The 21069-nt window shown below is 33.9% G+C and overlaps 1 protein-coding gene across 1 annotated transcript; it reads left to right on the forward strand.

The window, feature by feature from the left end:
- Positions 1-375: 375 nt before the first annotated feature.
- Positions 376-2645, forward strand: LOC107610489 (uncharacterized). Its single transcript, XM_021108107.2, has 3 exons — positions 376-704; positions 1050-1281; positions 2116-2645. The coding sequence occupies exons 1-3, from the start codon at positions 423-425 to the stop codon at positions 2535-2537; spliced, it is 936 nt and encodes a 311-aa protein (XP_020963766.2). The 5' UTR covers positions 376-422; the 3' UTR covers positions 2538-2645.
- The last annotated feature ends 18424 nt before the right edge of the window (positions 2646-21069 follow it).

Consider the following 21069-nt stretch of genomic DNA (forward strand, 5'->3'; position numbering starts at 1 on the left):
TGGTCTTACACTCTTACTAAACATTTCATTGATGGAGGTGTCAATTCGTATTATGTAATAAAATTAAAATAGAGCATATATATCCTCATTGTAATAAACTATATCACATGCTGACATGGAACCTAGTTATTATTATTTTTACTTTTACAGTATTTTTTAGTTTAATAAATTAAAAACTAATTTATTATAAATTTAAATTCATTCAAAAATTTATAACTAATCAACAAATTACTATATGCAAAAAATATTTATTCAGGATAGTCTTAAAACGATAGAGGCTCAATCGCGGCGGGTCGTATGTCCACCTCGGACATGTTGGGTCCCACACAAATGTACTTGTATAAATTCAAGTACCAGGTTTCTCACTTCACCATCACACACAAACACACCCTCTCTATTATCCAAACACAAATGTTCATATAATGGGAATTGGGGCAACCTTGGACGGAGAATTCCACCTGCTTCTGGTCACTGGCCGGAGCTCCGATAAAGTTGACGAATTCGGTGACAAGCCTGTGACTTTTGCCGACCCGGTTTTTGGGTTTTGGGAGGATGTTCAGGTTCCAATAGAAAATTCAGATCAGTTTAATAACTTTCTAGAAGATTACGATGATGAAGAAGAGGAGGAAAAAGAGGAATACCAGAATTTTTGTTCTGTAGAAATGAATAAGGCTTATTGGGAAGAACAAGACAAGCTTCTTCAGGTAAACAATCAATATAGAAAATAAACTTTTTTTTTATATATTATTTCAACAGATATTTGTTTAGGGTTGTTTCCATTATTACGTGATATAATTAATTAACTTAGAAGAATACTAGAAGATTATAAGAATTTATTGGTTTTGACCATTAATTAGTCATCAATATTTAAAAATGCGAAATAAAATATGTTGTTAAATTATTAAACTAAAAAAATTAAATTAAAAAAATTGAGTTGGACCAAAAATAATAAATTTTAATGCTTCTAATTAACATTTCTCATTAGGTTATTATAATTAAAATTTTGATATTAATGGATCACCGAAAATTTAATATATTTCTACAAACAGGCAACTATACGTAGGACAAGCTCAATTGAGACAAGAGTAAGACAAGCTACGAAGGAGGCTCTAAGAGAGTTGAATGTGTCGGATATACAGTGCCGTTGCCGGCGGCTAGCTGAACCGGTGAAGAGCTGCCGGAATTGCTTGCGGAGAGAAATATGCAACCGCCTGGTGAACCTTGGCTACAATTGTGCCATTTGCAAATCCAAATGGACTAGTTCATCAGAAATCCCATCCGGTATATACATATCCATGAACATCTATGCTTTTGTATTTATAGTGTTTAACTAATATAAAAAATGATTTTATACTATTTAATTAAATATTTGTGTTTATTTGACTTTCAAAATAACAATTAATTAAATTAGACACTTTTATTCATGTAATAATATATAATTAAATATATATATAATTTTTGTAATTAACTTTTTGGGAACTATTTTTCTATCTTTTAGTGAACTTGACTATGGTTACTTGCAAACTTCAATGGCTTATGTGATTTGTGACTATATATATGCGAGGGATTAAATATTAATGGTCAAATTATTCTATAAAAAATAATAAGTCGTTCTTTAAATTTATTATTTTTAAAAAATTTTATTAATTAATTAATTTTTTAAATATTACAGATTAATCATATTTATCTTTTTATTACTCTATTAACAATTTCATCAATAATTATGATAATTTAAAATGTCAATTGAGATCATGTATGATATATTGATATTTAATAAGTCTATTTGGACATAACAAATATAATAATTTAGGGACTAAATTGAACATATCAGGTATATATTATATATGCTATTAGTTAATGTTTTACCTCATCAATTGTTAACAAAATTTATTAATGAAGTAATAGAAGGATAATTGTGATTAATTTATTTATAATTTCTGAAAGATTAATTTAATTGATAAAATTTTTTAAAAACAAATTTAAAGAACGATTCATTTTCTAGAGACTAATTAACTGACGCTTATAGCTGAAAATAACTTCATTAAGTCTTAGCAAAATAAACTTAAAAATTTCAAGTAATTGTTTTCTTAATTTATTTTTTTCATAATATTTTAGGTGAGCATACTTATCTAGAAGTAACGGATAAATCAAACTCTAAAGGAGCAGAAATAAAAGTGGTAATTGAATTGAATTTTCGAGTGGAATTTGAAATGGCAAGAGCTAATGAAGAATACAACAGATTAATTAGCCGATTACCAGAAGTATTCATCGGAAAATCTGAGAGATTAGGGGTGTTAATTAAGATTATGTGCTCTGCTGCTAAGAAATGCATGAAGGAGAAGAAAATGCATCTAGGGCCTTGGAGGAAACACAAATACATGCAAGCTAAGTGGCTTGGCAATAAGAGCAACAATATTATTAATAGTTCCATAACACCAACACTACGGCATCAAAAACCTAAGGCTTCAATGCTTACCTTTGATTTACTAGAAAATATTCCTAGCATGCACTATGCTGCTGTTGAGGTAGTTGTGTGAGGAGAAAACTATATATATATATATATATATATATATATAGCCATGCTTCTTTAGTTAATTTTTCAAATCATCATAGTGTACTTCGTTGATTATGTGACTTATGTCAGATTTTGCTGTGGTAGTTAATTAGTAATAAGCTAAAGTGGTGTATTATTAGTTTTTGATGATCCTAATTTTGCAATTGAATCTGCGGATTAAGATATATATATATATAAGATAAGGAGATCATCAATAAGTCCAACTCATATATACTTGATGATGAAGTTCTACAAATTTCTAAATTCTTAATCATAATTATTATACTCCTTTCTTCTTAAAATATGTTTTTTTCTTTTGCATTTTTTTTGTTTAAATACATTAATTTTTTAATTAAAAAAATTAAAAAAATGCTTAGGTTATTTCGCATTAGCATAACTCTCTCAAAAATTAAACTATATATTCTTAACATGGTGAAAGAAGTAACTCATCATTAGCATAACTCAATGTTTTTTTTTTTCAGTAATACTAGAGAAATAATAGTCTAGAATTACTTATCTAATTTAACATTTGAAATTTTATGCATGTAACCTTTATAATTATAGATTTATTACATATAAAATTATTTAATTATTTCAGCAACAATTAAAAAATACAAAATAAAAAAATTTAATATAAAATAAAATAACTTTTGACTACTTTAGATTAAATTTCTATTATCTCCCAAATATTCTTTTATTGTTTTCGAGTACTTTCTATTTGCTCGCTCAATTGCTAGTAATAAGAGTCCTACACTCGTGTTGTTCTATAGTTTTCAATTAAATGGTTGAATTTGTTTTTAAAAGATTATTCGTTTTTAAATTGGTCTTCGATTTTTTTTTAATTAAATTCGTCTTTTAAAAATTTTAAATTAGTTAAATTAGTTATTCCGTTATTTTTATTGCTAATGGCATTAATATTTATTGATGTGATATATTAAATGACACCACACTAACCATAATACATACCTAGTCGTCCTAATTAGCGATTAACATGCATGATAAGTTTATGTAATTAGATTAAATTAATCTCAATTGGAGAGGACCTTAGATTGAGGGAGACTTTGAGGCACTGAAACCTTCCATTTGATATTGATTTAATCTAATTTCATAAACTTATCATGTTAGTAGCTAATTAAAACTATTAAGTGTGTGTTGTAGTGCATGTTACTTAATATAACATATCAACAAATATTGATGCCATAAGTAGTGAAAGTGACGAAAGAATTAATGTGATCAACTTAAAATCTTTGAAGGATGAATTTGATTAAAAAAATTATTTGAGAACCAATTTAAAAAATAAATAAATTTTTGGAGATGAATTTGACCATTTACTCTATATATCTATAATTTTTTTTAATTATTTTAGATATTAAATTAAATTATCAACTATATATTTATATTAAACTGCTATGCACTATTTTCCATTTCTTCTTTCCAACCTTCTTACTAACCAAAAATCAAACTTAACAAATTCTTTTAAATAGGTTGAGTTTGGAAAACTAAATCTTAATCAAAATGATGAACAAATATTATTAGACTATTATTTGTGTGATTTGTTTTATTAAGTGTGCAAAAAAATAACTTGATCAAAGCTAATAACCAAAAAAGCATAAAATTTAGCCCAAAACTGATCTGTCCCACATTCGCACACAATATAACTTAAACATTGAACATCCATAAACAAAAATCTCAAACACATTTCCACCAAAAATAAAAATATAAGGAATCCAAATTCAGTCGGTGATCTCAAATCAAATCCATACAAGTCACTAAGTTACCAATAAAGTAAACAAAATATTCAATTCATTTGAATTCTTTTTCAATTTCACCAAACACACTCTCTCCTCTCTCTCTTCCTTTTCTACCTTTTCACATTAAAACTTAGAAACAAAAAAGAAAAAAAATGAAAAGAATTAAAGCTAAGTTTTGGTGAAGAACAAAAAGTGTGTTATCAAGTTCAAGCAAGTTTCAAAGCTACAATAAAAAGGAGGATTGCATCCGGTTAGAGCATCTCAAAAGCTATTTTTTTTTTTCATTCGTGCTATATCAAGGGACTGTGAAGAAGTTTGCTGAACCTCAAGTACAAATCAAACAACCATGAAAAGAGTAAAGTCAAACATGTTCAAAAACTCATCAACGACCACAAATCAAACTTGGAGTGAAAGAAAAGATTCACGGTCAAGATCAAAGGAACTTAAAGAAAAAGGATGAAAGAGAAAGTAAGTTGCATGTCAAAGATTTGGCCTTCTCTCTCTGTTCTAATGACGTCGCTGCAAAGTTTGATACTGGAGAAGAAGATAGCAAAGAGGTTGAAATTGCTTATATTCACTCTTCTATAATAAGGGTGAACGGTCAAGGATTGAAGGTAAGAGAAAAAAACAGAACACTAAGTTCGGTTCTCATAGCTACCTGAGTTATTCTAAGTTCTTCTCCTTCATGGTTTTCTTGTTGTATTTCTTTTTCTCAGTTTAGTCTGTCTAAGTCTCATTGAAAAAAAACAAACATGGCGAGGTTTGTAAGAAAAACCCAAAAAGGTAGTGAGTTAAACTTGGAGAAAAAGTCATATAATTATCTTAGAAATTCTTTATATGTATTTCTATTTTGTATCATAATCCTGAGAGGATTACCTTACATGTTGGGTTAGTACTTGACTGTTGAAAGCTAGGTTGAGTTCTAGTCAAATTCAAATTGGGTTAGAATCTGGATTTGTCTCAGATAAGATTGGTAGATCCTAAGAAGAATTGGTGAATGTAATCCATTGAACGATAGTGAAATTCTGTCACAGTTGTGATAGAGGCTGGATATAGGCTACATTGCACTAAGTAGCTAAATTAGGATACATCTGTGTGCAATTCTCTATTCTCTACTCTATTTCTTTTTTTATAATTTAGGAGACAAAAAAAAAGTGTCTCTTAATTAGATAGGAGATAAAACAAAAATATTTCCTCAAGTTTTCTTGGGCCAATAAAGTTAAGTTAAAAAGTCACTGAAAAAAAAAGGCTAAGATTCAATCCCCCTCTCTTAGTCATTATTGAATAAAATAAAATAAACTAAAAAGCGCAGTCGTTTCTAGAGCTAGTATTTTATAAATAAAATAATAAAATATTTATAATTATATTTTATTTATAAATCTTGATATTAAGAAATAAATTAAAATAAGTCCATAAACAAATTACAAAAGATATACACGTGGATCATATATAACAGAGGAATGATAGTATTTCTTTTATCGGCATGAGGCATATTTGTAGCCACAGTCGCATTTTACAACTAATTCATATCAAGTTCAAACTAATCCTACATTTTTAATTAATGAAAAATTATACGGTTTTAGGGTGTTTTAGTTGTGGAAATGCTAGAGATTTTTAAAATTATTTTTTTGTACTCTGGGTTGGTTTAGTTAAGGAAGGCTATTGCTTTTGGGTCAATAAAATTTCTAAAGCAGAAGGCTTGTTTTTCTAAAAAAAGAATTGTACCACTTACTACCCTTTTTGCTCCCTCTATTTGGGATATGACTTGGGTCTTGGGCAGTTGGGCCTTTTGCCATTCATTATGGATGGAAAGAGCTTACAAGATAGAAGTCCAACCAACAATATAAACCAAGACAAAAATAAAAGCGACAAAGTGAGGTCAAATATTACGCCCTGAAATAAAAAAATAAAATAAGTGAGGTCAAATACAATATAAAAAAATAAAAAATTAATTTTAAATTTTAAATTAATAATTTAAAAATTAAAAATTTATGATTTAATAAGATCTAAAATTTAAGATAAATAAAATAATTAAAATATTACTGTTATCAAACTCGGTAAGGTTCGATCGTTGCTAACTTGCTATGTTGTTATGATTATGGACCATTTATGCAAACCGGTCAAATCTGGTTTGCTGGTCAAACTAAGGAAAAACCGCTCTGAACTAGACCGATGGGTTCTAAGTTCTAAGTAGGGGTGGCAACATGTACCCTACTTGCGGGTACCCAATCCGACTCCACTCGGTCGGGTAGGGTTGCCAACTCGATTCGCAGCGGATAGGGTAGGGTGCGGGTATGATTTTCGTGCGAGTCGGGTAGGGTGCGGGTTGAGCCTCAACCCTACCCGACCAACCCGCATTCTATATATGCATATGTTATATACTTATATAAAAATATGTTAAGTGGATGTTGAACCAAAGACCTCTCATTAAATGCAAAAAAAATTTAGTCATTAAAAGAAGATCATTAATTGATAATTTAATAAACTTTTTTTTACATAAAAATCAGTTCTATTTTAAATTATTATCAAAATATATAATAATATTATTTTTTTTTTTTATGTAATTCGCAGGTAGGATCGGATACCTGCGGATTAAGAGCGGGTAGGATTAGGGTTGACTCCAAACCATATCCATTGCCACCCCTAGTTCTAAATTTAGCAAATGCCTGATGACGTCAGTGTGTGCTTTTGCTTCATTTTTTCCGAAACATTGGCCTCCTAAAGTCCTCAAGGCAAGCTGAAGCTATAGGCAATTAGGCATCGAAGTCACCACATGTTTTGTTTTGTTTTTCTTTTTTTTTTTGTTAAATGTATTGTTTTTTCATAAATATATTATATACATGTATATTTTATATATTAAATTAAAAATTTAATTTTGATATAATTTTATACGTATATCTAATTACATAACGTTAAATCAATAAAAATAATTATCTTTTACATTGACTGTATGAATAATTATCTAAAAAAAATAAATATGATTATACGACGGTATAAAATGATTTACGTTGTTAATGTATCAAAATTAAACTCTTAAATTAATTAATTTTTATTTAACTATTTTGATTAGTAATCTTATAATGTATAGCACCACATTATCTAATGGTCAAGATGTCGGAAATATCTCCGAAATCCTCTGTGGTGTCTAGCCAATCGCAGCTATTCAAAAAATAAGTAAGAAACTCTAAGTAGTGGAATGACCGTAAAATTCTCGTATAGAAGACTAAATGTGTTATACTTTGTAATTTATGTTATATAATAATATATGTTTAATTTTATGACATTAATATTGTAAAATATTGTATACATTTATTTAATATAAGTTTTTTTAAATAATTATTTAAACAGATAATATAAAAAAATAATTATATTTACTAACTTAATTATTACGTAATTAAATATATATATAAAATTAATTTATACTAATTATGAATCAAAACTAAATTATAAAAATATAATATTACAAATCTCGCACCTTTTTAAAATAAAATCTATAAAAAAATTTATGAGTGTAATTATGTGAAGCATTTCTAATCTCTCAAACTAGTTTTTGGAGGTGAGTTAGAATAAAGACAATATTATTATTATTATTATTATGGATAACTTGATCGATTCATTGTTTATAAAAAAGAAAATTTCTATTATCTTAAAGATTTAATTATTTTATTGATTTTTATAGTTTTATCAAATTTATAATTAGGTTTATATATATATATATATATATATATATATACTATTTTTAATTTTATAATTAAATCTTTTCTAGTATAAAAAATATTAAAGTTAATTGAATATTTTTCTGCAAAAGTATTTACAATTAAGATCTTAATTAGATATTTGATCACATATTCTTTAAGAGAAATATTCTGTTAATTTTAAGAATTTTGACATAAAAATGACCTAATTACAAAATTAAAAATAATATAAAAATTGAATTAAAAAATATAAAATTTAATTGTTAATTTAGTAAAATTTAATTATAATTTAGTTATGAATCGAACATGTCTAAAATTATGCTACGGGTAAATAAAATAACGGAAAAGCTCTGCATACAAGCCCTAATGGCTTGTATGCTTTACAAGTTCATTAAACAATAAAATCAAAATATGCGCTGCTTCAGGTACGTTGATTACACGTGCTATATAACATCACGCGTATATTTAACTACCAGATTTAAAATATTTCTTTCCTTTTTCGTTTTCGTTATTTTGAGATTTCGTTGTTCTTCTTCTCGCGCGTCTTCCCTCCTTCTTCTCCATCGTTCTTTTCCTCTCCTTTTCTCACTAGCATCTTCTTCGTTTAGGTTACCTTTTTCTCTCTCTGCAACTCGAGCTTCGTTTTCTATTTTTTATTTGTTGTTTTTTGAAATCAAAGTTTGATCTCGTTTTGAAGATAATGGATCATTCAACCTCAGATTCTCAGCTGAATGCAGGCGAAGTGGATTATGAGTCAGAATCTAACGAAGTTCCTGAGGTTTGATTTACATAGGATTAGTATGAATTTTCTTTCAGTAATTTGTATAGCATTGTGTAGTTGAAAAATTGCTGAACATTAACTGTGAAAGTAACACGTTTATCTGAATCTGTCGATTCAATGTATTAGTTGTGATTAATTACCTGGAATTTGTAGCAGACGCTCGGGTGTAGATCAATTCTTGTTTGGGTGTATTTTAGCTAGAAGTGTGGGTGTATCTACACTTTATTGGTTTTTTGTTATTTTAATTGACTTGTTGTTGTTCAGGTGTATTATATCAGACATGATTGGGTGTGTTTTTAGTTTTTGAGATGGTGTATTCTGCAGCCTGTGTATTTATAGTTTATGGCTTTAAAAGTCATTCTGTAGTTGAGTTGTTGCGGTTCGGGTGTATCGTATTAGACATGATTGGGTGTATTTGAATCATATCTATGGGTGTATTCACAGTTCTGACACAGTGTATTTTGCAGCCTCTCTCGGTTGTTGATGACGAGCTTGTTCCAAAGGTCGGAATGACCTTTACCACCCTTGAAGATGCTGGAAAATTTTACAGGAACTACGCCAAGGCTGTAGGTTTCTCTACAAGAGTTCGGTGCACAAATAGGAAGGGAAACGAGATTAAGAACCAACTGATTACATGTAGCAGAGAGGGAAAATGGAAATCTAAAATATCTCCGACCGAGAAGACCAATCCGACAGCCGGTCTAAACTGTCCTGCAAGAATTTATATACACACATTGAAGGATGTCAGTGCTTGGATCATTTCAAAGGTTGTGCTGGATCATTCACACCCCTGCTGTCCAAGCAAAGCAGAGATGCTCAAACAGCACAGGGAACTAAGCATGTCCATTCGTCGTACGATAGAGAACAACGAGGAGGCCGGTATCAGACCAAGCAAAACCTACCAATCATTTGTTGCTGCTGCCGGGGGTCACCGCGAGTTAAATTTTATCGAAAAGGACGTGAGGAATTACATTACCAGGGAAGTGCGGAATGTTTCCGAACAAGAAGATGCAAAGGAATTCGGGAAATATTTGTTAAGAATGAAAGAGAAAAATCCGAATTTCTTTTTTGAGCTCCAACTCGAAGAGGATCAATCGATTAAGCTGGCTTTTTGGGCCGATGCAAGAAGCAGAGCCGCCTTTGAGTATTTCGGAGACGTCATTTCATTCGACACCACCTACAATACAAACAGGTAACAAACTGCCCCTGTTTATGATGCTAAATTAATTTATTTTTACTAATTCGCATCAGAGGTGATGGTTTCAGTGGCTAAGAGAAGGGGGGGGGGTTGAATCTTAGCCCCTTTTTTGCTTCCTAACACTTGCTGGATTCGGAGGAGACTTTTATGTTTTTAGCTCGTCCCTAGCCACGAGACATTTTCATTTTGTCTCGTCACTTAGCACGAGACATTTTTGGTTTTTGCTCCTGTGCAGTAGAAAACAGAAATGAAGTAGGAGAGGAAGAAAATTACACCAAGATATATCCTGGTTCGGCTGCTAAGTGCAGTGCAGCCTACATCCAGTCTCCATCACAATAATGATGGAATTTCACTATAATCAAACAGATTACAACTTGTAAAGTGCTAACCCAACTTACAAGGGGATTCCCACAGAATCATGAAACACAACATAGATGAACAAAGGAACTCTAAGACATCTATGGCTTTTTCTTTTAATTTTGCACTCTCTGCCTTTTTCCGCTCTATGGCTTTTTCATTACAAACCTCACTGTTTGCCTTTTACCATGAGACTCAAGACATGACAAAATTAAACAGAAAAATACAAAACTGAATACATTGAAGGAGAAGAGAAAACTGTTAGCTCAGGTAGCTCTGAGAACTCTGTGCCTTGCACTCTCAAATTTTCTCCTTGCTTCAAACAATGGCTGTCCACCCTTAATATAGAAGAGGGGAGCCTCCACTTATTGAAGCCAAAACCGAACCAACTTCTTTCTCCTTCAACAAAACCGGTTCGGCCACATAGAGAGAGAAGAGATAACCATGCAATAACCAACATGCAATTACCTCTAGTCCTTTCTTGATCATCACCCTTCATCAATCCGAGCTCTCCATCCTTGGCTTGCTCTCCAAGATGAAATTCTGGCCCTTGATGCTTCATGATGATGATGACTTCATCTGCTTCAATCTCTGCCTTCAACCATCACTTCGCCACTCTAGCTACTTCCTGTGGTGGTTGAGCAGAATCGAAGACAAGCCATGCTTCAAGAATCTCCTCCAGCTGGCCGAATCTTCTTCTTCCATTTTGAGCATGAAAGACTCAAGATAACCTCACCAAATCTAACCACATTTGGTGAATATCTTAGCCACAGCTCATTTTTATTTTAGTATGTTTTCTTGCCATCATTGTGATGGTCTTTAGGCTTGCTTTCTCTTCATCTCGGTAGCTTACTTTTGCTTCCATGGCTGCCAATATTTCCTGAGTAATGACCGAAGAGAGAAAGAGTTGTGAGAGAGAAGAAAGAGAATATGGATATTAACTAAAGTGGTTTGATAAAGCAAAGTAAATGTTTACTTCCCTTTACTGAGTAACGTGTAGCTTCAATAATGTCCATCAAATCAAAGTCACTCATGTTCTCTCTCATAGTTCCCATGCAATACATTGCAATTAAATGAATTTTAGAATCCATCTAATGTTTGAATCTTTGGATCCGTTGAAAGCAATTTTGCTTTCTTCCTTCTTTGGTTTCGGATCATGCATGAGGAATTCTTATAACATATGGGCTTGATTGCAACAATATTTGATCTTGGCCCATTAATAACATTTGCTTTCCTGATAAAACATGGAGCATGCATGAAACAAATGGAAAGCAAGTAACACACTTGGGCTTGGAGCAATCAAAATTATTTGGCCCAAGTAACATTAAATCAGCCACATTCATTTTTTTGTTATTAAAACCAAGGCTGAGTGTAAATTGGGCTAATAACTTTGTTTTCGGCCCAATATTAATCCTGCACAACAAAATTATTTTAATTAACACATTAACCAAAATTAGCTTAATAATTTTGCTGTTAATAATGTTTGATCATCATCAATTTAGTTTAGAGTTTTCCAAACTCATCAATCTCCCCCTTGATGACAAACATTATTAAAATTGAAATGGAAAGAAATTTAAAGATAGAGTAAAGAATACTCCCTTTGAAGATTGAATTTCTTCCCCTTTCAAATTGTCACATGGCTCCCCCTTAATATGTGCCATTTTTATAAAGGGAAGTACTTAACCTGTAACAATTTAATCAAGCTTCAAGTAACAATGTTATTCAACATATTTTATTTTGAAATGTTGAATGCTTGATTTATGAGCAGAGTGTGATGATAATCAAAACTCATTTGTTATCAATAAATTGATTATCTGCTCAACCTTACATATATCAACAGAACACAAAACAGTGTTGTTTCAGAAAATTTCCAAATATTTTCCAGTCCAGATATCAGAGCAATGTCATTCAAAATAAGGAAAATATTTTGAAACATATATTAGCACATCAAAACATGGCAGATGTTTAGATATCACAGTTTTAAAAGAATTGCCAAAAATAAATTTTCAATTCAGCAGGTTTATCAAAAATGAACCAATCAGCCAGTTATCACAACAATATCAAACATCATAATAACCAAATGCCAAATGCAGTTCATACAGCAAGGATCATAATAGAACAAAAATCAGCCAGGCATCACAATATATCAAACATTATAATAAGCCAAATGCCTTCTTTGAACAAGGATAATCATGAATTTTCAATTTGAAAATTTCAACCCTTGTCCCCTGTTTTTCCAGCCCAGCCCCTGTTTTATTCCAATTTCAATTTTGGAATCTAAATTTCCTCCCCCTTTTGGCATCAAGGGGCATAAAACACCTGCGACAAGAGACATGAGCAATACATAATATTTATAACAAAGCAGGAATTGTTCAGAGTATCATACGGCAGGGAGTATCAAGTCATGCCTTTACAAAAAACAAAAGAAGGATTGAGCCTATTGTTGCCAATATCAAATAAAAGTAGAGGAATAGTCACTAATCATCAGAAACATTGAACTCAGAACCAGAATCATCTTCAGAATCTCCTGTTCCCATTTCATCATCAAAAGTTTGAATCATGAAACCGACCCTTTCATAGCACTTCTTCCAGGCTTTCTCATTTGCATATGCCAGTTTCCGGGCAGCCTTGCTTGACTTAAGCATCAGTTTGGACATATTGCGGAATTCACTGAGAGCTTCCCTGATGGATGCCGTGACCTTTGAGGGTTCAGGGTGGCTTTCCAAATCGCTTAGAGAGGGTTCGGAGGCAACAGACTGCTTGCTTTTCTTGTTCGAAACTCCTCCTCCTTTAATCTGTGACACTTTGTTCTCAACAGATTCATTAGACAAATCAACCTTAAAATATTCAAATATACATGTAAGAAACATGCCATAAGGAAGATTAGCCTTTTTTGTGCTTCTTACTGCTTCCCACATATGACGTGTCATAATATAAGCAAATGAAATTGGAGTGGAAGTAATAAGAGCAAAGAGGATGATAGAGTCAGAAACTGTTACTCTATGATGAGAACCACTTTGAGGAGTGATGATATGAGTGATGATACGGTGTAACAGAGAGTTCTCTGGGCCGAGGGATTTGTGAGTTGGGATTAATCCATCAAGCCCGGACAGGTTGGCACAGATATGTTGCATGACAGTTTGTTGAGTAACTCCCACTTGATCATCCCATTTATCAACCATATAAACCTTTGGTCCCTCATCTGCATACCCAAGAGCAGCACCAATGGTTTGAGGGGTGAGAGTTATGTAAACACGCTTGACATAAGAGTGGATTGACCCACCAATCAAACGCATGTTTGCATAAAATTCCCGGACCAGCCCCGGGTATACCAATTTCTGAATGTGAGTCAGAGGAGTCCATTTCAGAGCATCAAACAGAGACGAAAAGTTCATTCCTTTGGTGGCAAGATTTAGAAGGTTCACCAAGTAAGAGGGGCAGAGATTGCGCTGCAGAAGAACGTCTTTGTGAAATTCATAGAAGGCACATGAGTGGAAGCGAGAAGGATCAAAATGTGAATGAGTTTTGTGGAATTTGTTTTTGAACTCTAGAGATTCCAGATTGGGGGGTTCGCTTGTGTCATGCAGAGTAAAGGTTTTCTGTTTCTTGTGAGAGCTTTTTGCATGAGGGGTAGATCTTTTTGGTGGTGATGGAGGTGGAGTAGTCTGTGATTCTTCTTCATCTTCTTCAACATTTGGTTGCTTGTTCTTCCCTGTCTTGCCTCTCCCTGAGGTTTTCTGAGCAATAACCTTTCGGCGCATGGTTTCGGTTTTCTTGGAGGGAGGTGACTGAGTAGAGGATGAGGTAGAATGGAGATGGATATGTGTATGGGTTGGAGGTGATGAGAAAGGTGGGTTTTTTGGAATGGGGGTTCGGCTACTTCGCCTAACAGCGGTTTTCTTTTTCATGGTGGATGAATGATGGGTTGAATATGAAGGGGTGAGAGCCGAATGAGAGGAGGATGGAAGGAGGTTAGAGGTGCAATAAATGAGGGTTGGAGAGAGATGATGGGAGGTTAATGACCATAATGGCGCGGTTATTATCCAAATGGGAGTTTCAAAAAGTGATAAAGAGGGAGTTTTTCCTTGAATCAAGGGATTTAGTTGGAAGGAAAAGATATGATTTGACAACATGTATCTTCCAACTAGATTTGAAAAGACAATCTAAGAGATTTTGTGATTTTATTTTTCAAGGAAGGCATAACTAACTAAACTGCCATGGTGGGGTCAGAATTTATTAGGTGGGGCCCAGGAGAATTTAAATCTGTGTTGCCTCCCCCTGAACAGAGTTCCTCCATCAAGCTTGCGTTTTTATCTCGTCCAAACCTACGAGACAAAACTGAACAGAGTTAAAAAAATTCACAAATTTTCAATGAAACTTAAATCAAACATTCCCAAACTTTTTCTCAAGGTACAGAATCTGTCTTCACAGAGTGGTTTTGTAAAAATATCAGCAATTTGGTCTTCAGATTTTACAAATTGAATATCAATAGTTCCCTTTTGCACATGTTCTCTAATGAAATGATATTTAATTTCAATGTGCTTTGTTCTAGAGTGCAGAACAGGATTTTTTGAGATGTTTATAGCACTCATATTGTCACAAAATAAGGGTATACTATTGATTTTTAATTTGTAATCTTCTAATTGTGTTTTTAACCAAATTAGTTGAGTGCAACATGCAGATGCGGAAATGTATTCTGCTTCAGCTGTGGATAAAGCCACTGTGGCTTGTTTCTTGCTTGACCACATATTGAGTGAGCTTCCAAGGAAGCAACACATGCCGGACGTGCTTCTTCTATCCACTCTATCTCCCGCATAATCTGCATCACAAAACCCTACTGCACAAAATTCATCAGATTTAGGATACCACAAGCCATAATCACAAGTTCCCTTAATGTATCTAATGATGCGTTTAACAGCCGTAAGATAGGATTCTTTTGGGTGAGATTGAAATCTTGAACATACACCCACACTTTGAACAATATCCGGTCTAGAGGAGGTAAGGTACATGAGTGAACCTATCATTCCTCTATACCTTGTTTCATCCACATCTTGACTATCATCATCCTTTTCAAGTTTTGTGTTGGGATGCATTGGTGTACCCATTGCTTTGGAATTTTCTAGGCCAAACTTTTTGATAAGTTCTTTTGCATACTTTCCTTGGTAAATAAAAGTACCACTAGGAGTTTGTTTAATTTGGAGGCCAAGAAAGAAAGTAAGCTCTCCCATTAAGCTCATTTCAAACTCACTAGTCATGAGTTTTCCAAACTCTTCACACAAGGAAATGTTGGCCGATCCAAATACAATGTCATCAACATAAACTTGAACAAGAAGTATGTCATCATTAGATGCTTTGATAAATAAAGTAGTGTCGGTGGTACCCCTTTGAAATTGATTTTCCAACAAGAAGGCACTAAGCCTTTCATACCAAGCTCTTGGAGCTTGTCTAAGACCATAAAGAGCCTTAGTTAATTTGAAAACATGATTTGGAAACTCCTTTTGTTCAAAACCGGGGGGTTGTGCCACATACACTTCTCTATCAATAAAGCCATTAAGGAAAGCACACTTAACATCCATTTGAAACATTTTGAAACCTTTATGGGCGGCATAGGCAAGAAGCAATCTAATTGCTTCTATTCTAGCTACCGGAGCAAAAGACTCATCAAAATCTATACCTTCTTCTTGATCGTAACCTTGGGCCACTAATCTAGCCTTGTTACGAACAACTTGTCCATCCTCACCAAGTTTATTTTTAAACACCCACTTAGTACCGGTAACTTTCTTACCATCCGGATGAGGTACTAGTGTCCAAACCTCATTCTTGTCAAATTGAGCAAGCTCTTCTTGCATTGCTTTAACCCATGATGGATCCTCAAGAGCTTGTTTGACATTGTTGGGCTCTATTTGTGACAAGAGAGCAAGATTGCTAGGTTCGGTTTGCCTTTTGGTGGAGGATCTTGTAGTTACGCCATGAGAAGGATCACCAATGATGAAATCATGAGGGTAACCTCTCATAGACTTCCATTCTCTAGGCTTTCGGACAGGTGTAGAGCTTTGATGAACTTCTGGTGGTCTTACTGTTTCAGTTGCTCGTGCCTGTTCAGGAGACAAAATGGAAATGTCTCCTCCAATCTGACGAGACAAAACCGGGCTGACAGATTCTTCAATTTGAACAGATTTGGGATTTTCTTTACTTGTTCCAGCCTCTTCACAATCTGAATCAATATCCTTCACAATACTGGGAATTAAGTTAGAATCACAAAAAGTAACATGTATGGATTCCTCTATTGTCCTATGCTCCTTGAGATAAACTCTATAGGCCTTGCTTGTGGTGGAATATCCAACAAACATTCCTTCATAGGATTTTGGATCAAACTTTCCAAGGTTTTCTTTATTATTAAGCACAAAACATTTGCATCCAAAAACATGAAAATACTTAAGATTTGGAGGGGTTCCTTTCCATAGCTCATAAGGTGTTTTCTTTAACCCTTTTCTAATGATTGTTCTATTCAAAATATAACATGCTGTGTTCACAGCTTCAGCCCATAAGAATTTAGGAATTTCACTCTCACATAACATAGCCCTAGTCATTTCTTGAAGGCTTCTATTCCTTCTTTCAACCACCCCATTTTGTTGGGGGGTTCTAGGGCATGAAAAATTATGAGAGATCCCTAAGTCATCACAGAATTTTTCAAAATCTTGATTTTCAAATTCTCTTCCATGATCACTTCTTAAATGGGCAATTTTCAAATCCTTTTCATTTTGAATTTTCTTACAAAGGGTGGAAAAAGCATGAAAGGCATCATTCTTATGAGCAAGGAAAAGTACCCAACCAAATCTAGAGTAATCATCTACCACCACAAGACCATAATGTTTACCTCCTAAACTTTGAGTTCTAGTAGGACCAAAAAGATCAATATGTAACATTTCCAATGGCCGTTTGGTTGAGATTCCATCTTTTGATTTAAAAGAGGATTTTACTTGTTTGCCTAATTGACAAGCGTCACAAGTAAGATCCTTATCAAACTTGATGTTTGGGATCCCTCTAACCAAATTTCTTTTAACTAGCTTAGAAATTTGATACATGCTAGCATGTCCCAACTTTCTATGCCAAAGCCATTTTTCAGATTCAAAAGATGTGAAGCATGTTACATTTTGTTCCTTTAAATCCTCAAGAGTTAATCCATACACATTGTTGCATCTTTTAGCTTCAAGAAGAACATTCCCAGTTTTTTCACACACAACTAAACAAACATATTTCTTAAAAATAACTTCAAAACCCAAATCACAAAGTTGACTAACACTAAGCAAATTATGTTTCAAGCCATGTACAAGGAGAACATCATTTATACAAGAAGAAAAGTTTTTACCAACTTTCCCATCAGCCACAATTTTTCCTTTTGCATCATCACCGAAAGTGACAAGTCCTCCATCATAGTCATCAAGCTTTATGAAGAAGGTTGCCTTTCCGGTCATATGCCTAGAGCATCCGCTATCCATATACCACACATTTTCCTTCCTTTTGGATGCTAGGCACACCTACGAAACAATGCTTAAGTAACCTTAGGTATCCAAATCTTTTTGGATCCTTTTACGTTAAACCATCTTCTATGTCCTAAGCCATTGTAATCAAAAACAATTTTATAAACTTTGTCACCAACCATTCTTTCACCGAAAAAGCATTGAATGGGAAAGTGTCCATTCCGTTTGCATAGTCTACAAAACCTTGGAGTTGCCTTTTTGTTAAAGTAGGTGGGATCTTGAAATCTTGTGTCATTAGAAGATGAAGCAATATTTTCAAAATGTGAAATTTTAGATTTATGAAACCCCAACCCAGCCTTATCATAAAGAGGTTTTTGACTAGCCAAGATGTGATTTAAACTTTCAGAACTTTGTGTAAATTTGGCCAAGTCTTTTAACCTTTTTAAGCAACTCTTCATTTTGTTTAAAACAGTCCACATATGCAAGAACACAATGGTTACTTTCACAGCTCCTAACTTGGGCTCTTAACTGCTTATTTTCTTCAACAAGATCACAAGCAGTTTCGGCCTCTCTCACTTTTTCATTTAGAAAACTGTTTTCGGCCTTAAGAATGGTAATTTGCTGTTCAAGTTCTTGATTTTCCAGCAGAAAACATCTTATTTTTTCAGAAAGGTGGTCTATCATAAGATGGAGATCTTCAGTGTTAGGGTTATGAAAAACTACCTGATCTATGTGGTCTGCCATGAGACATGTTTGTGACTTGGTCTCGGTTTCTTCATCATCATCATCAGAATCATTCTCCAAGTCTTCCCATGTGGCTATCAGTCCTTTCTTCTTTCCTCTTTTTGGCTTTTCCTCCTTCTTCAGCTTGGGACAATCAGATTTGAAATGCCCCATTTCCTTGCAATTGTAGCAAGTTACCTTGCTGAGGTCTTTCTTCACTTTCCTTGTGCTGCTGCCTTTGCCTCTGAGCTTAGCCATTTTCCTGAAATTTTTTGCAAATAAAACAAACTCATTTTCAGAAGAGTTATCACTGGATTCATCATCCAGGGGGTTAGTCACAGAAGAAAATGCAATTCCTTTCTTTTTTGTATCTTTTTTCAAATAGGTATTTTCAAAAGCAAGAAGATTTCCTCTCAAATCATCAAGTGTTATGGAGTCTAGGCTACTACTTTCAGAAATAATTAAAGCTTTAGTCTCCCACTCTTTTGTGAGATATCTCAACACTCTTCTCACTAGCACAGAATCAGAATGTGTAATTCCCAGAGCATCTAAGCCAACAATGATAGCATTGAAACGTTCAAAGAGTTCATCAATGGACTCTCCTTCCTTCATTGCAAACGTTTCGTATTCTCTGTTTAGCATATCTGCCCGAGTCTTCTTGACAATGGTGGTTCCTTCATGGGTGATTTGCAATTTGTCCCAGATTTCCTTTGCCGTTGTGCATCTTGATACCCGTCGGTACTCCTCAAAGCTGATAGCACAATTGAATAGATTTATTGCCTTGGCATTTAACTCCACCTTCTTCCTATCTTCCTCGGTCCATCTTGCTTCTGGTTTGAGAGAAACAACTCCTTCTGCACTTGTGGTAGTTGGATATTTAGGCCCTTCGAGTATAATCTTCCAAAGTCTGTAGTCCACTGCTTGTATGAATATTTTCATCCTCTCCTTCCAATAGGTATAATTTTTCCCATTGAAAAGAGGGGGTCTGTTGCTTGATTGTCCTTCAGTTAGATTATAAGACACCACATTTGCGCCACTGTTTTCTGCCATGAGGATCTTTACTCCAAGCTGCAAAGCTTGATCTCTTTGAGACCAAGCTCTGATACCAATTGATGGTTTCAGTGGCTAAGAGAAGGGGGGTTGAATCTTAGCCCCTTTTTTGCTTCCTAACACTTGCTGGATTCGGAGGAGACTTTTATGTTTTTAGCTCGTCCCTAGCCACGAGACATTTTCATTTTGTCTCGTCACTTAGCACGAGACATTTTTGGTTTTTGCTCTTGTGCAGTAGAAAACAGAAATGAAGTAGGAGAGGAAGAAAATTACACCAAGATATATCCTGGTTCGGCTGCTAAGTGCAGTGCAGCCTACATCCAGTCTCCATCACAATAATGATGGAATTTCACTATAATCAAACAGATTACAACTTGTAAAGTGCTAACCCAACTTACAAGGGGATTCCCACAGAATCATGAAACACAACATAGATGAACAAAGGAACTCTAAGACATCTATGGCTTTTTCTTTTAATTTTGCACTCTCTGCCTTTTTCCGCTCTATGGCTTTTTCATTACAAACCTCACTGTTTGCCTTTTACCATGAGACTCAAGACATGACAAAATTAAACAGAAAAATACAAAACTGAATACATTGAAGGAGAAGAGAAAACTGTTAGCTCAGGTAGCTCTGAGAACTCTGTGCCTTGCACTCTCAAATTTTCTCCTTGCTTCAAACAATGGCTGTCCACCCTTAATATAGAAGAGGGGAGCCTCCACTTATTGAAGCCAAAACCGAACCAACTTCTTTCTCCTTCAACAAAACTGGTTCGGCCACATAGAGAGAGAAGAGATAACCATGCAATAACCAACATGCAATTACCTCTAGTCCTTTCTTGATCATCACCCTTCATCAATCCGAGCTCTCCATCCTTGGCTTGCTCTCCAAGATGAAATTCTGGCCCTTGATGCTTCATGATGATGATGACTTCATCTGCTTCAATCTCTGCCTTCAACCATCACTTCGCCACTCTAGCTACTTCCTGTGGTGGTTGAGCAGAATCGAAGACAAGCCATGCTTCAAGAATCTCCTCCAGCTGGCCGAATCTTCTTCTTCCATTTTGAGCATGAAAGACTCAAGATAACCTCACCAAATCTAACCACATTTGGTGAATATCTTAGCCACAGCTCATTTTTATTTTAGTATGTTTTCTTGCCATCATTGTGATGGTCTTTAGGCTTGCTTTCTCTTCATCTCGGTAGCTTACTTTTGCTTCCATGGCTGCCAATATTTCCTGAGTAATGACCGAAGAGAGAAAGAGTTGTGAGAGAGAAGAAAGAGAATATGGATATTAACTAAAGTGGTTTGATAAAGCAAAGTAAATGTTTACTTCCCTTTACTGAGTAACGTGTAGCTTCAATAATGTCCATCAAATCAAAGTCACTCATGTTCTCTCTCATAGTTCCCATGCAATACATTGCAATTAAATGAATTTTGGAATCCATCTAATGTTTGAATCTTTGGATCCGTTGAAAG

The sequence above is a fragment of the Arachis ipaensis genome, chromosome B8 (assembly GCF_059453495.1).
Source record: "Arachis ipaensis isolate K30076 ecotype BB chromosome B8, ASM5945349v1, whole genome shotgun sequence".
Classification (NCBI taxonomy): domain Eukaryota; kingdom Viridiplantae; phylum Streptophyta; class Magnoliopsida; order Fabales; family Fabaceae; genus Arachis; species Arachis ipaensis.